This window comes from Nansenia antarctica, assembly GCF_963989245.1.
Source record: "Nansenia antarctica genome assembly, chromosome: 6".
Taxonomy (NCBI): Eukaryota; Metazoa; Chordata; class Actinopteri; order Argentiniformes; family Microstomatidae; genus Nansenia; species Nansenia antarctica.
Window position 1 is genome coordinate 27,248,781 of NC_137676.1, and position 13,198 is coordinate 27,261,978.

The 13,198-nt window shown below is 47.8% G+C and overlaps 2 protein-coding genes across 5 annotated transcripts in view; one reads left to right on the top strand and one right to left on the bottom strand.

Annotated features, from left to right (window-relative positions):
- Positions 1-6,164: 6,164 nt before the first annotated feature.
- Positions 6,165-7,502, top strand: LOC308159435 (pyruvate dehydrogenase [acetyl-transferring]-phosphatase 1, mitochondrial; the record flags this gene model as incomplete). The annotated part of the gene is given in 2 exon segments (XM_080533219.1): positions 6,165-6,485; positions 6,489-7,502. Coding segments are annotated over 2 exon segments (1,335 nt in total).
- Positions 7,503-8,040: 538 nt separating this feature from the next.
- The window catches only part of rbm39a (RNA binding motif protein 39a), a 43,122-nt gene continuing 37,964 nt past the window's right edge, over positions 8,041-13,198 (bottom strand). For all 4 annotated transcript variants that reach the window (XM_080534023.1, XM_080534022.1, XM_080534021.1 and 1 more), the window contains 2 exons: positions 8,898-8,976; positions 8,041-8,795 (listed from right to left, as the gene is read on the bottom strand). In XM_080534023.1, coding sequence (XP_080390149.1) covers positions 8,692-8,795; positions 8,898-8,976 — 183 coding nt within the window. In that variant the 3' untranslated portion in view covers positions 8,041-8,691. The remainder of the gene's footprint in view (positions 8,796-8,897; positions 8,977-13,198) is intronic.

Sequence of the window (13,198 nt, forward strand, 5' to 3'; positions counted from 1 at the left end):
CACAGCCACTGGTGGCGGCTCCACGCCTTGGGGCTGAGCCTGGTAGGCCGGGGTTGCTGCTTCATCCAACCGTGCGGCTGGCAAGACTGTGGAAGAGGCCACACCCAGCGCTGGGCCAGGGGGAGGCTGCACCTTACGCAGGCGGGTAGCATGCCAACGAGTGCCGTCGGCGAGCCTAAACGAGGCCGGGCCAAGCTGTTTGCTGACCTGGACAGGGTCAGACCAAAACGACTGGAGTTTGTTGTCCCGATGAGGTCGTCGGATCCTGACCCAGTCCGACACAGCAATGACAGGTGGCCTAGCACGTCTGGCCCTGTCGAAACGATCCTTCATCAAGCGCTGGTGTTTGGTGACTGTGGCTTGAACTGGATGGACCGGGGGCTGAGCTAGTGTAGGGCGGAGCCTATCGAGAGGCAGCTGGAGCTCCCGCCCCAGCATGAGGGAGGCTGGGGAGACTCCTGTAGTGGCGTGTCGCGTGGCCCGATAATGCAACAGCGTCTGGAGGAGGCTGGTGGTGAGCGTGCACCCTTGTGCCAGGTGGGCCCTGATGCCATTTTTCAGTGTTTGGTTCAGCCGTTCCACCCCCCCGTTCGCAGCAGGGTGGTAGAACGCTGTGCGGATGTGGTGGATCCCTTTACCCACTAGATAGGAGGACAGTTCATGGGAAATCGAGGACCGTTGTCAGTCGTGATCCTCTTGGGCAGGCCCCAACGTGCAAACAGAGCGTCGAGAATGTCGATCAGCACCTTTGCTGTGACCGAGCCCACAGGTGTCACCTCTGGCCACTTAGAGTGGAGGTCGTAGGTCACGACGAGAAAACGCTGGTGATGTGGTACCCCATGCAGCTCGCCGCAGATATCCAGTTGCAGGTGCTCCCAGGGTTGAGATGGCCAGTCCAACGGCTGCATGGGCGGGGGTGGAGCTGGAGCCCTGGTCTTACCACTAAGGAGACAGGCAGTGCAATCCTTGACCAGGGTTTCGAGTTCCCTGTCGATGCCTGGCCACCACACAACATCACGACAGCGCTGTTTGAGCCTGACTATGCCCAGGTGACCCTCGTGCGCCATAGCAAGGATACGCGCCCGAAGGACACCTGGGACCACAGTCCAGAACCCGCGAGCGACACAGGTGTCATTCCAAACCGACAACTCCTCCCTGATCCTGGAGTAAGTGAGTAGCTCGTCAGGTACTCTTGCCGGCCACCCCTGCGTGATGTAGGTTGAGAGTGTAGAGAGGGTGGGGTCATCGGCTGAGGCATCCCGGAGCTCTTTCAGCGACACCGTCTCCTGAAGGGGTGTGTGGAGGAGCTGGACGAGGTCATGCTCAGCCTGGTCCAGTCCGGGGGTCAAGGTTGGGGCTGTGGGTGGGCTGGGGATTGAGCGTGATAGCAAGTCGGCTACCACGTTGTCTCGTCCTGGCGTGAACTGTAGCCGGTAGTTGTACTGCTGCAGGCGGTCGGCCCAGCGGTGGAGGCGGAGTGGTTTGTGACCGGTGCCAGACGTGGCCAGGAGGGTGATGAGGGCCTGGTGGTCTGTCCTCAGTGTGAATAGACGTCCATAGAGGTACATGTGCCAGCGCTCACATGCCCAGAGGCATGCTAGGGCCTCCCGCTCCCCCACCGAGTACTTCTGTTCCGTGGGGCTGAGAGCACGGGAGGCGAAGGCGATCGGTCTCTCCACCCCCCCTTGCAGCTGGGACATCACCGCACCAATGGCTGTGGCAGAGGCGTCGCACGTGACAAGAGTGGGGCTGGCCAGGTCGAAATGCGCCAGGACCGGTGGCGAGGTGAGTTGGGCCTTCAGGAGGCGTACGGCGTCTGAGCAGGCAGACGTCCAGAGCCAGGGCTCGTCATGCTTCAACAGCCTCCGCAGTGGTGTGGTTGTGGCCGAGTACTGTGGCAGGAAACGGAGGTAGTACGCCGTCATGCCTAGAAAGGAGGCCAACTGAGCGGCTGTGGTGGGCTCCGGGACATGATGAATGGCCTCGGTGTTCGAGTGCAGCGGGTACGTGCCATCAGCTGAGAGGCGGAACCCCACAAAGTCAATGGCTGGGGCGGCGAATACACACTTCTCACCATTGAGTGTGAGGTGATGCTTGGCCAATGCACTGAACACACTGTGGAGACGCTCGTCGTGGCTCTCGACGGTGGCCCCGTGAACCACGATGTCATCAAGATAGATGGCCACACCTGGGATCCCAGCGAAGATGGAGGCCATGATCTTTTGGAAACAGCTGGGGGCGGAGCTTAAACCGAAAGCCATGCGTTTGTAGCGGAAAACCCCTCTGTGAGTGATGAACGCTGTGAGGTTGCGGCTCTCGGGGTGTAGTGGCACTTGGAGGTAACCCTGACGGAGGTCCAGTTTAGAGAACACGCTGGACCCGTAGAACTGGGCGGTGAGCTCCTCTATCGTTGGCAGGGGGTATTTTTCAGGGATGATGGCCTTGTTTACCGCTCTCAGATCCACGCAGATGCGCAGCCCCCCAGACTTCTTCTTCGCCACCACCAGGTTGGAGATCCAAGGCGATGCATTCACCTGCTCAATGATGTCGCTATCGAGCATGCTCTGTAGTTGAGAGGAGATGTCATCGCGGAGAGCCAGGGGGGAGCGGCGGAGGGGCTGTATAACAGGCATCACTGTAGGATCTAACAGAGGCTGGTGGGCAAAAGTGTCGAGGCAGCCTACACCGCTGAACAGCGCAGGCCACTGTTGCTGCCAGGGGATGGAAACGGTGTGAATCTCTGAGCCAGCTGTGTCTAGCAGGGTGAAACCGAGGGCGTTGAACAGGTCGAGGCCTAACAGGTTGGTCCCGTTGCGTGCAACATTGAACCTGAAAGCCGGCAGTGTCCTCTCCCCGTACTTCACAGGCAGCTGAAAAGAGCCCACAATGTCAATCTCAGAGTTGGCATAGCCACGCAGGGTGGTGGAGGGCAACCCCAGGGGCACATGGGAGAAGAACTGTGTATAGGTCGTCAAGTTCACAAGGGACACTGTGGCTCCAGTGTCTAGGAGGAGCGGCAGAGTGACATCACCAACCATCAACGAGCATGTTTTGAATGGCGCTCGTCCTGAGCTGACATTATGGATGACTGTGGTAGGTGACTGGGAAGCTCTAGCTGGGGCAGACCTGCAGACCTTGTGAAAGTGGTTTAGTCTCCCGCAGTTGGAGCAGGTTTTACCACGGGCTGGGCATGTCTGAGCTCTTGAATTGTGTGCAGAAGAGCCGCAATTCCCACACGGCTGGTGTGGCTGGTCGCGTGACCGAGAGGCCAGTAAAACGCTCTCCCCGCCGCTGGCTGCACTCACGTGGAGGAGGGGCACCTGTAGGCTGTGCGCGCCCGCTGCCGGTGAGCTGGGAGAGGCTGAAAAACTAACTGCACATTCCAAGGCTGTTTCCACCTGGACCGCTATGTTCAAAGCTGCTGATAATGTAAGTTCATCATTTTCCAGTAACAGTTTTTCCCTAATCTTGTCACAGTTCGTGTGTAAGATGAGTTGGTCTCTTATCATTTCGTTCTGTAATGTCCCGAACTTGCATAAGCTCGCCAAACCCCGCAGATCAGCCACATACTGTGTCACTGTCTCACCTGTACGTTGGTGTCTTCGTTTGAATATGACGCAGCGGAGAAGAGCGCTTTGTGGAGGGGCGAAGTGTTGCTTCAGTAGTTCCACAGCGTCTGTGTATCTCGCCGCAGTGCTGAGAGTTCCATACACGCGCTGACCCTCTGCTCCTAGGCAGTGCCGCAACAGCGCACATTTTCTCTTGTCGGAGATGTCTTCCAAGCCGGCGGCTAGGATGTATGTCTCGAAAGAAGAAATCCAGCGGTTCCACGGAATCGGTGGTTCTGCCGGGACTGCTAGGAAAGGAGAGGGTGGAGGTAGAGAACAATCAGCCATCCTCGTCGCCAATGTTATGTTCAATAATGGAGACTGAACTCAGAGCTTCAAGTTGGAACTGGTACTCCATTTATTCAACAACGTGTGTAACACATAACGTAATACGGCACTGTAGTAAAGTCCAAACTGTCGTAAAACTACAGACACTAACACTAACACTGCCCATTTCCTTTCCCATAATATTTAGCCTTTAACCATTATCTAACTTTTAGTCTCAGACTTATTTTAATTTTTTAATTCATTGTTTCTCACCTATGGCCATACAATAATAATGATGTTGTTCTTTATTATAAATAAAAAATATAGAATCTCATATTCTGTATGCACAGAAAAATGCACATATGGTAGATCACTTGTGATAAGCAATAATATTAGTACACTACTAAAAACTGCTTAATGAACCAACATTAACAGCTGGTTTCCCAGACAAAGCTTAAGCCTAATCCTAGACTAAAAAGCATCTTCAATGGAGATTTTACACTCACTAAAGTAAGTAAGTTAAGTGAACACCTGTACACCTTCTCACTCATGGAGGTGGTGTAATGGTGTGGGCAATGTTTTGTTGGCACACTTTGGGACGTTAATACTGATCAATCATCGCTTGAATGCCACAGACTATTTGAGTATTGTTGCTGATCATGTGTATACCTTCATAGCCAGCCACAATGCCCATCTTCTAAATGGATACTTCCAGCATGATAATGTCACAAAGCAAAAGTCATCTCCAATTGGTTTCACAAACATGACAATGAGTTCTTCAGTGGCCTTCCCAGTCACCAGATTTTAATCCAATAGAACACCTTTGGGATGTGGGAGAACAGGAGATTCACAGCTTGAACGTGCACCTGAAAAATCTGCAGGAATTGAGTGAAGCAATCATGTCATAATGGACCAGAATCTCAAAGGAATGAGGAATGGAAAGAGCCCCATAGGGCCATGGGACATGTAACCAGATATCAACATTGCTGTATGTATGTTTCTGTCCCAGCGGATTTGGTCACATTTTCAGTAGACCCATAATAAATTCATAAAAGAACCAAACTTCATTAATGTTTTTTTGTGACAGAGTATGTGCTCCAATCACTCCATCACAGAAATATAAGAGTTGTAGAAATTATTGGAAACTCAAGACTTCCATGACATGTTCTTTACAAGTGTATGTAAACTTTTGACCACAACTGTAGATTGTGTACGAGTTTTCGAGGGCATTAGACACGTCGGAGTAAGGTGCAAAGTGCAGAGCTAATAGGGTGGAGAGTGTAGCCTAATGCAGTAGGCATATAGCCTAACAAATGTGGTAATACTATTTTGTGAAATCAAGCAAAGCAAGAGACTGATAATGAATCAAATAAGCACTGTTTTCTGATAACTTTTCAGTCTGGCCACAAATGTAGCTGTAGGCCTATAGCTTAGCAGATAGCGTAACAATATTTTGAGTCCAGTCTGGTATGCAGCATAATTTAATATTGAAACTTGGCCTATATCAATAGTTGTGTAACCTTGGTTTATAGCTAGTCACATATATAACCAAATAATTTGCCTGTGTAAATATGTTGTCTTCCCCCCCTTCTATTTGGGAGTACTATTTTGAGGAATCAACGCAAAGCTGCAAGAAGTAAGACATTTGTAACCAAATACTTAGCCTATTGGTGAAATTTGTGCTTGGCATAAAGGCGTATTTATCAATAGAGACGGTGCGATAGTAGCCTAATGGCACCCAAATAATCGTTCTATTTGATCACAGAAGGTAATTGCGAGAAGAAAAAAGCCCTCCCTGTGCACAACGGGAACACAGCACTGTAAAACACAGACAACCAGGAAAGAGTGCCACAGTAAAAGATTTCTGAATAATTCACAGGCTACTCCATCAATCTCCTTTTATAGAGGCACACAGCATCATTTGTGGGGGACATGTTTACTACACACAAAGTTGTTTCAATATTGACAACCTCAGGAGTTGTTGGCTTTCTAAAAGTTACCCATGTATACATTTTAATATGCTTCTTCTGTTGCCAGGTGAAGAAGAGTGCACACCACTCCATAACTCTGAAGATGATTCCACATTCTCTTCATCATCTTGCCATGTACCAGTTAAGACTGATAAGTCAGCGCAGCTTCAACTGGTTGAAACGTCTTGACTTCCACGCCAGACTGTGTCACTCTTCTGGCCCTGCAATTGACTTGTCCAAAATCAACTACCCAGCAACCATCGGTGGAAGACGGGAGTATAGAACTGACTATCAGACTAGTCAAATGTCCCCCTCTAAAATGAATCACATCTTAAAAGCCAACGAGTACAGTCATCAAGTCAACGGGTATGACGGTCGAAACTCTGTGAGCTCTGTGATGGGGTTCGACAGTAACACCGTAGCCTCCAACTCCCCTAGTGAGGACCGCAGGAGTGCGGCCACCTGCCTCCAGAGTCGAGGGATGCTCTTCGGGGTGTTTGACGGACACGGGGGCTACGCGTGTGCTCAGGCCGTCAGCGAGAGACTCCTCTACTACATCGCGGTGGCGCTTCTCCCCGTGAAGACCCTGGTGGACATCGAGGACGCCCTAGAACATGAGAGGCCGGTGCTCCCCGTGCTGTAGTGGCACAAGCACCCCAACGACTACGTCAGCACAGACTCCGGGAAGCTCTACTTCAGCAGCTTGAGGACATACTGGCAGGAGAGGATCGACCTGGAGGAGGACGAGGACCAAGACCGAGACGTCCCGACGGCTCTGACGAACACGTTCAAGAGGTTAGACAACGACATTTCGCTGGAGGCCCAGGTGGACTTCAGCGACCCCTTCTCTCACTTCACCCCCCTGAGGGCGGCGCTGTCGGGGTGCACGGCATGCGTGGTCCATGTAGACGGGGACCACCTGCACGTGGCCAACCTGGGGGACAGCAGAGCCGTGCTGGGGGTCCAGGAGGAGGACAGGACCTGGGCTGCGCACACAGTCACCAACGACCACAACGCCCAGAACCAGGAAGAGCTCCAGAGGGTCCTCTCAGAGCACCCGGCATCGGAACGCAAGACGGTGGTGAAACACAACCGCCTGCTGGGCCTCCTCATGCCCTTCCGAGGGTTCGGGGACATCAAGTTCAAATGGAGCAGCGAGATGTTGAACCGGCTGCACGAGGCGCGGCCGGAGATCCTGTCGGCTAACGAGTTTGCTAAGACGCTGCCTCCCAACTACCACACTCCACCCTACCTCACAGCGGAGCCGGAAGTGATCCATCACAAAGTCCGGCTGAAGGATACGTTTCTGATCCTGGCCACAGACGGGCTGTGGGACCTGATGCACAGGCAGAAAGTGGTTCAGGTGATAGGGGAACACCTGTCAGGTCTGCACTGGCAGAAGCCAGTCTCTGGGCTTAACGTCACCCTAGGACAGATGCATCATTTACTGCAGGAGAGGAAGAGCAGAGCTCAGTTTGCTCTGGAGGATGAGAACTCTGCCACTCACTTGATCCGCTACGCTTTAGGCAGCGATGGGTTTGACAGTGTGGAGCCACGGCGCCTGTCTAAGATGTTGAGTCTTCCTCCGGACATGGCCAGGATGTACAGGGATGACATCACCATCACTGTCATCCATCTGAACAGCCCTGACTTGTAAAGCCAAGACCACATACATTTCAGGTGTTGTTATATTTGCACATTGTTCTGAATTATAATTATGTACTTTTTATTTACATTCAATAATTCTGGCAAAGACCTGGGTTTGGGGAAACACAGACTTCAATCCATGCTTGTTTCATGGCTTAGACCAATACTCAATTGGAGGCGGCCGTGGCTCAGGAGGTGGAGCCGGTGTCTAATGATCGCAAGGTTGGCAGTTCAATCCCCGGCTGTTCATGTGTCGAGGTGTGCTTGGGCAAGACACTGAACCCCAAATTTCTCCCAATGAGCGGGCCGTTGCCTTGCATGGTAGCTTGCTGCCATTGGTGTGTGAATGGGTGAATGTGTTTTGGGTGAAACATTGTAAATCGCTTTGGAATAAGATGCTATATAAGTGCAGTACATTTGACCATTTACTAAATTCAGACTGGCTTAAGTGTATTGTGTAGGTCTATTGACTCTGGCTGAAGTGTATTGTGTAGGTCTATTGGCTTAGAGTTTTGCAGACAAAGGGGGGGGGGATAAAACTACCAGAATGACTTTAAAATAAATTTTAATCAAGGTCTTTACAAAATCAAATCTTGATTAGAAAACAGATACTGAAATACCAAACGGTATATTAATGAGCACAAATGAATAATCAGTCATTATAGTTCCAGAGCTCATGGAGCTTAAAACATTGGTAAATAATCTGATGCATAAGCAAAAACTGCACTTTTTTTTTTTTCTCTTCTTCAAAAATGTTGAATATCCTGTTGTGGAAGGGTGTCTAAATGGTACACTGTCTCAGGGAAAAACATGCCTATCAAAGCTATCAAGCACAAGACAATGTATGAACAAGAATAAACTTTACAAAAGATAAAATGGTCAATTGTCAAGATCAACCCATAAACTCTCTAGGGACTCCAACCCTTTTACTCCACTGGCTGGAACTCCTTGCTAAATGCCCAACATGGCAAGTAAAGCTGATTCTTTTTGTCATCAACGTAAGTCTCCGCAAAACAGGTGTGGTGAAGGGGAGGGGAAAAAAGAAAGAAAAAAGAAACACATACTGCCACAACTAGCAGGACTGAAAAAAGCACAGACAAGAAAATGTCTAACTTTAAAAAAGAGATCAGGGGTCAAACTGAGATTCAGTGTCCAACCACTCTGCAGGTTCTGAATGTGTCGTTGTGAGGATGGGAGAATCACCGGCGCGCTGGGGGGATGAGGAGCTGAGTGGCCGTCACAGAGTCAGGGAAGAGGTTGTGATACGTCGGGAGGGGGACGTACGCAGCTGTGATCATTTTACCTGGAGACAACAAACGTGCACTGTAAAAAAACATGTCCACATAGACTGCAATACTGCGTGTATGACCATTCAAAAAAGGCGGCCCTTGTGTTGAGCTCTTACCTGCAAAATATCGTCCATGTAACGCATTCACTGCTGCCATGGCGGCTGGGATGGTGGGACATTTCACATACACGTTTCCCTGAAAGGAAAAAAAACAGTTAGAGGTGTTCCACACTATTTAAATGTTGTAATTGTGTAGCACTAGTAGACAGTTTTTATGTGTCTGAATTTGTCCCCCCAAGAGTCTACAACACTGAAACGCCGTCAGTTGTGTAGTGAAAACAAGTGGTGCATGCGACAGAAACATTTTCCGGCTGGATTGAAACTTTTCAATGAAATACATTTTCAAATGCTCAACTACTTATGTAAAAAGTAAGACATTCAGAAGCAATATTGTTGTAATATCCTTGATTTTAGTGTCCAGAGTCTGATTTGGATACTGTTACAGAATGAATGGGCTTCAAAGGGAAAAACAAGTTGGCTAAAAGCTGCATCTAAATAAGGAGAAATACACCTAAAATCTGCTGAGTGATTGATCAACTCTTAATGCAAAACCACTATAAGATGTAAATATAGTGTTCTGTTGCTTTACAGCACTCTTATTCAGTTAAAGCATCAGTTAAAAATAACTTAATTATGTCCCTTTTTAGACCAGTCACTTGAATTCAGCCTGTATTCAGCCTTCCGCATTGTGGACACATTCTAGTCAGGTTGGATTTCTTGGACACGCTAAAGTTGCATTTTAAATATTATTTGAATAGTCTGTCTATAGCGCGTATATATGCTAGGTCCGCAAATACTTCTCTCCACTGTAAACGTGTGAGTAGGGTTGGACGGTTTTACGGTTAAACTGAAAACAGCAGTCCCTAAAAATTGTTTTATCAAAACCAACTGGACTTGAAACAACATTTTATCACGTCATAAATTGCTATATATGCCGCAACCTGTTCTTATCGGTCCTATTTTTTATTCAGGTTTTCTGCTCGAAATGACATGCCCACAGTGAATATAGAATATCTCCACAATCACAAGGGCCTTCATAATGATCTTGGTATCAAATGAAAGCTAACACCTGTGGGGTGACTGTAGAAGTGAGGCAGAATCAAAATATATGTATGTTACTGTGTCAGAGTAAATAGAGCTAGAACATTGTGAAAAATCTCAAATTCACTCTCCGCCTAAAGCTTTTAGAGTGAATATCAGCTTGTAAACCTGACCTTATAGCCCAAATCATCTAGGAATCAGTACTCATGGTCTGATGAGTACTTGTGCCAAATGAGATGCTAGTAATGAGAGCCAATGCAACTTTGTACCTATTTTAGTACAGGTATGTTTAGGCGGACAACCAAATTGTGCCATTTGGAGACATTTTGGCACCATCAGTGTATCAGACTTTCTCATGTATGAGACTGTAAAACTGATTATATTTCATTGACATATCACTATAGGTATAAATTGCATCCAAATCCAACTGTTTACACTCTGTTTCCAGGGGTCTCCTGCATGGTTTTCTGTGTGCTCCTATAGCGCACCCGCCTCGTTTTCACACCAGCTCCGGATACGCAGCGAATTTTCTCCCGAACCCATTGGTCAAAATGTCATGATTGACCACTCATTTGTAGCGTCAGAGCCAATAGAATCGAGCCGAGGCTGAAAAAATTACTTCCGAGGACCAATGATATGGAAATTCGGGGGTTGAAACCAAGCATGCTTGGTTTTCCTATGTGACGTGGCTGTAAAAAAGGGCTTGTGACTCTCTCTCTATTTACCGGGCACGGAAAAAAACGATGCGGTCGTTTAGAATGGAATCTAATGAATCGTTTGAGATATCGATGAACTTTATTGATAAAGGTAAGCTCTTTATATCTGTTATATTAAACATAGATCCGACTTTCCCCCCAAATATGGGGGAGGGGATAAGAAGTGAGTGTGTGGTTGAAGATGCTATGAATGTGATGTGTACAACAATGTCATTTGCCAATAAATTAACTGTCTAAAAAGACGTCACGTGACAGCTTCTCCTCAGAACGGAGTCTAAACAGTGTTGCCTGCTTGGCAACCAAAATCGGGCTACATATTATCACATAGCGGTTTTTAGACTGTGGTTGGGCTGGAAATCAATACCATCTGGAAACACTGTTAGGGAAGTGAGATGATCCCTGAAAAAAAAGAGCATATTCAGCACAGCAGGCAAAGTTACGAGCCCTTCTGAAGACTGAAAAGGTGAAGAAGCTTGTTTTTGGGGCAAAAACAACATAGAATATCCTTACGGACTAAATAGACTCCAGTGTTTCCTCTATATGCATTTATTGGTGGCGGGCCGCCACGAATGAATTTCCTCCGCCACTAATTGATTCAGACAGTCCACTTTGATTCAGGATGCGCAGAAAGGCAGCAAGTGACCGGAGAGCAGAAAAAAAGCAGATTGAAGCTAGATTTAGACTTTGGCTTCCAGACCAACATTTCGTTACGATTTAGGGCGTAGTTAGTTACAATTACAATATGTTACAATGTTGCAATTAACCTCGTCGTTTGTGTTCGCACTGCAATCGAGACTGAATCTCTCAACAGGCACGCGGCGCAAGGCGACGCGCTTTCAAAACAGTTTTGTGATTGGTCCGAATTTAGCGGGACATTTGGATATCAGGAAATCCCTCTCCTCACTCTCTCTCTTAGCCCGTCGCCGGTGCCTTTAATCCCGTATCCTAATCGAAAATGCAACATCATCAGCGACGACTGTGGGTTATTGCATTTACTGCTGTTCTCTGGTTCATGTTCTTATACCAGTGCTCAGTATAGAGTATTTTAAATGAACATTCGTAATGTATGTCTCTGATGTTCATGGTCAACTAAATCAGCCTATTTTGTGAAACAAATAATGTTCCCGCTAATGGGTTAACCCAGCATTCTCGCACCTAACGTGCAAGCACCTAGCTTCGAACTATTCACTATTGCCTCTAAAATCACCACGAACAGAACGGCGGAGGTACCGGTAAGCAGGGCTCATGTTGGTGTCCTCAAAGGTAAGAGTTGGTTTTCTTTAACTCAGCTGATGCATTACCTTGCTGTTGTTGTTTACCGAATGCTCCATCTGACTGTCCCACTGTGATTTTACTTGTGTAAACAGTTAATGAGTAACGTTAGCCGGTTTTGTGCGTGTACTCTCACGTAGGCCTACTTCAGTGGTGTAGTCTAGTTTTTTCTAGTGGGTATACTGTGATTTTCCCCTCCCAGCCTCATATCGTTCATAAAAATACATCTGCGCTCCCTGTCTAACGTTATATATATAACATTACATGTTATAAGGCTGATCTGTGCATGATAGTGCTGCATTTTGTCATATTTCATGTCGCATCTCCCCCCGTTGATGGTATATGACGCTATAGTCAGTCCCAATGGTCCAAAAGTCAAGTGCTTCGTAACACAGACGGGGTGAATTTTATGAATGAAAGTGAAAGTTCTCTCACAAAACGCCGTTACGTATCCTCACACATTTTTAAGTGGGTGTTTGGAAATCCTTGGCTTTCCTAGTGGGTATACGGCGTAGTCCTGCGTATCACCTAGACTACACCACTGGCCTACTTCGTATTGATCTTTCTGTGTGTGTGTGTGTGTAATGCGCGTTCCGCATGTTCTGCTGCAGCTGTAGGATATATTGGTATTTGATCACCTTCTATATAAAATCACCTGCTCGGCTTTAATGACTTAACCGCTATTTAAGAAATTATAATTGTTGCCACTCTCTAGTTTTTGTTTTGAGCGACAGTGCGCGTTTTATGCGCGTGCACGCGCGAAAGAGGACCGCTCCGCCACTAATGTGAAAAATCCTGGAGGAAACACTGGACTCAATGCAACTTTCAGGGCCACTGTGATGAGGTACATTGCAGACCGCAATGGTATGCCTGAAGAAGGTCTATGAAAGAATGAAAGCTTGCGCAATAACATCGGATGGCGCATTGGCTGAAGGATCATATGGAAGCAGATTAACTAAGTGACCATCGGAGATAGATCACCGAACCTGTCAACTACTTCTTCGGGAGCGGCAGCCAAAGCCAATCACAGAAGCCAGGTAGACTTATGTGGGTGTGCGCATTAAGCTGTGTATTAATGGATGGTATACGACAGGGGTCGGCAATAGGCGGCCCGTGGGCCATTGCTGGCCCGTCACCAATAATATTTGGCCCAGCAGATTATTTTGAGAATCCACTTATTTTTTTTATTTTTATTTTTAATAATAATATCGGACCGACAGTCCCACATATAGCGCCTATAATGTCCGAATAGAGAATCGAACTCCACCTGAATAATGCTTATTGTACTTTTATCCATGTTGAGAGTGAATGACACAGGGACAGACAATC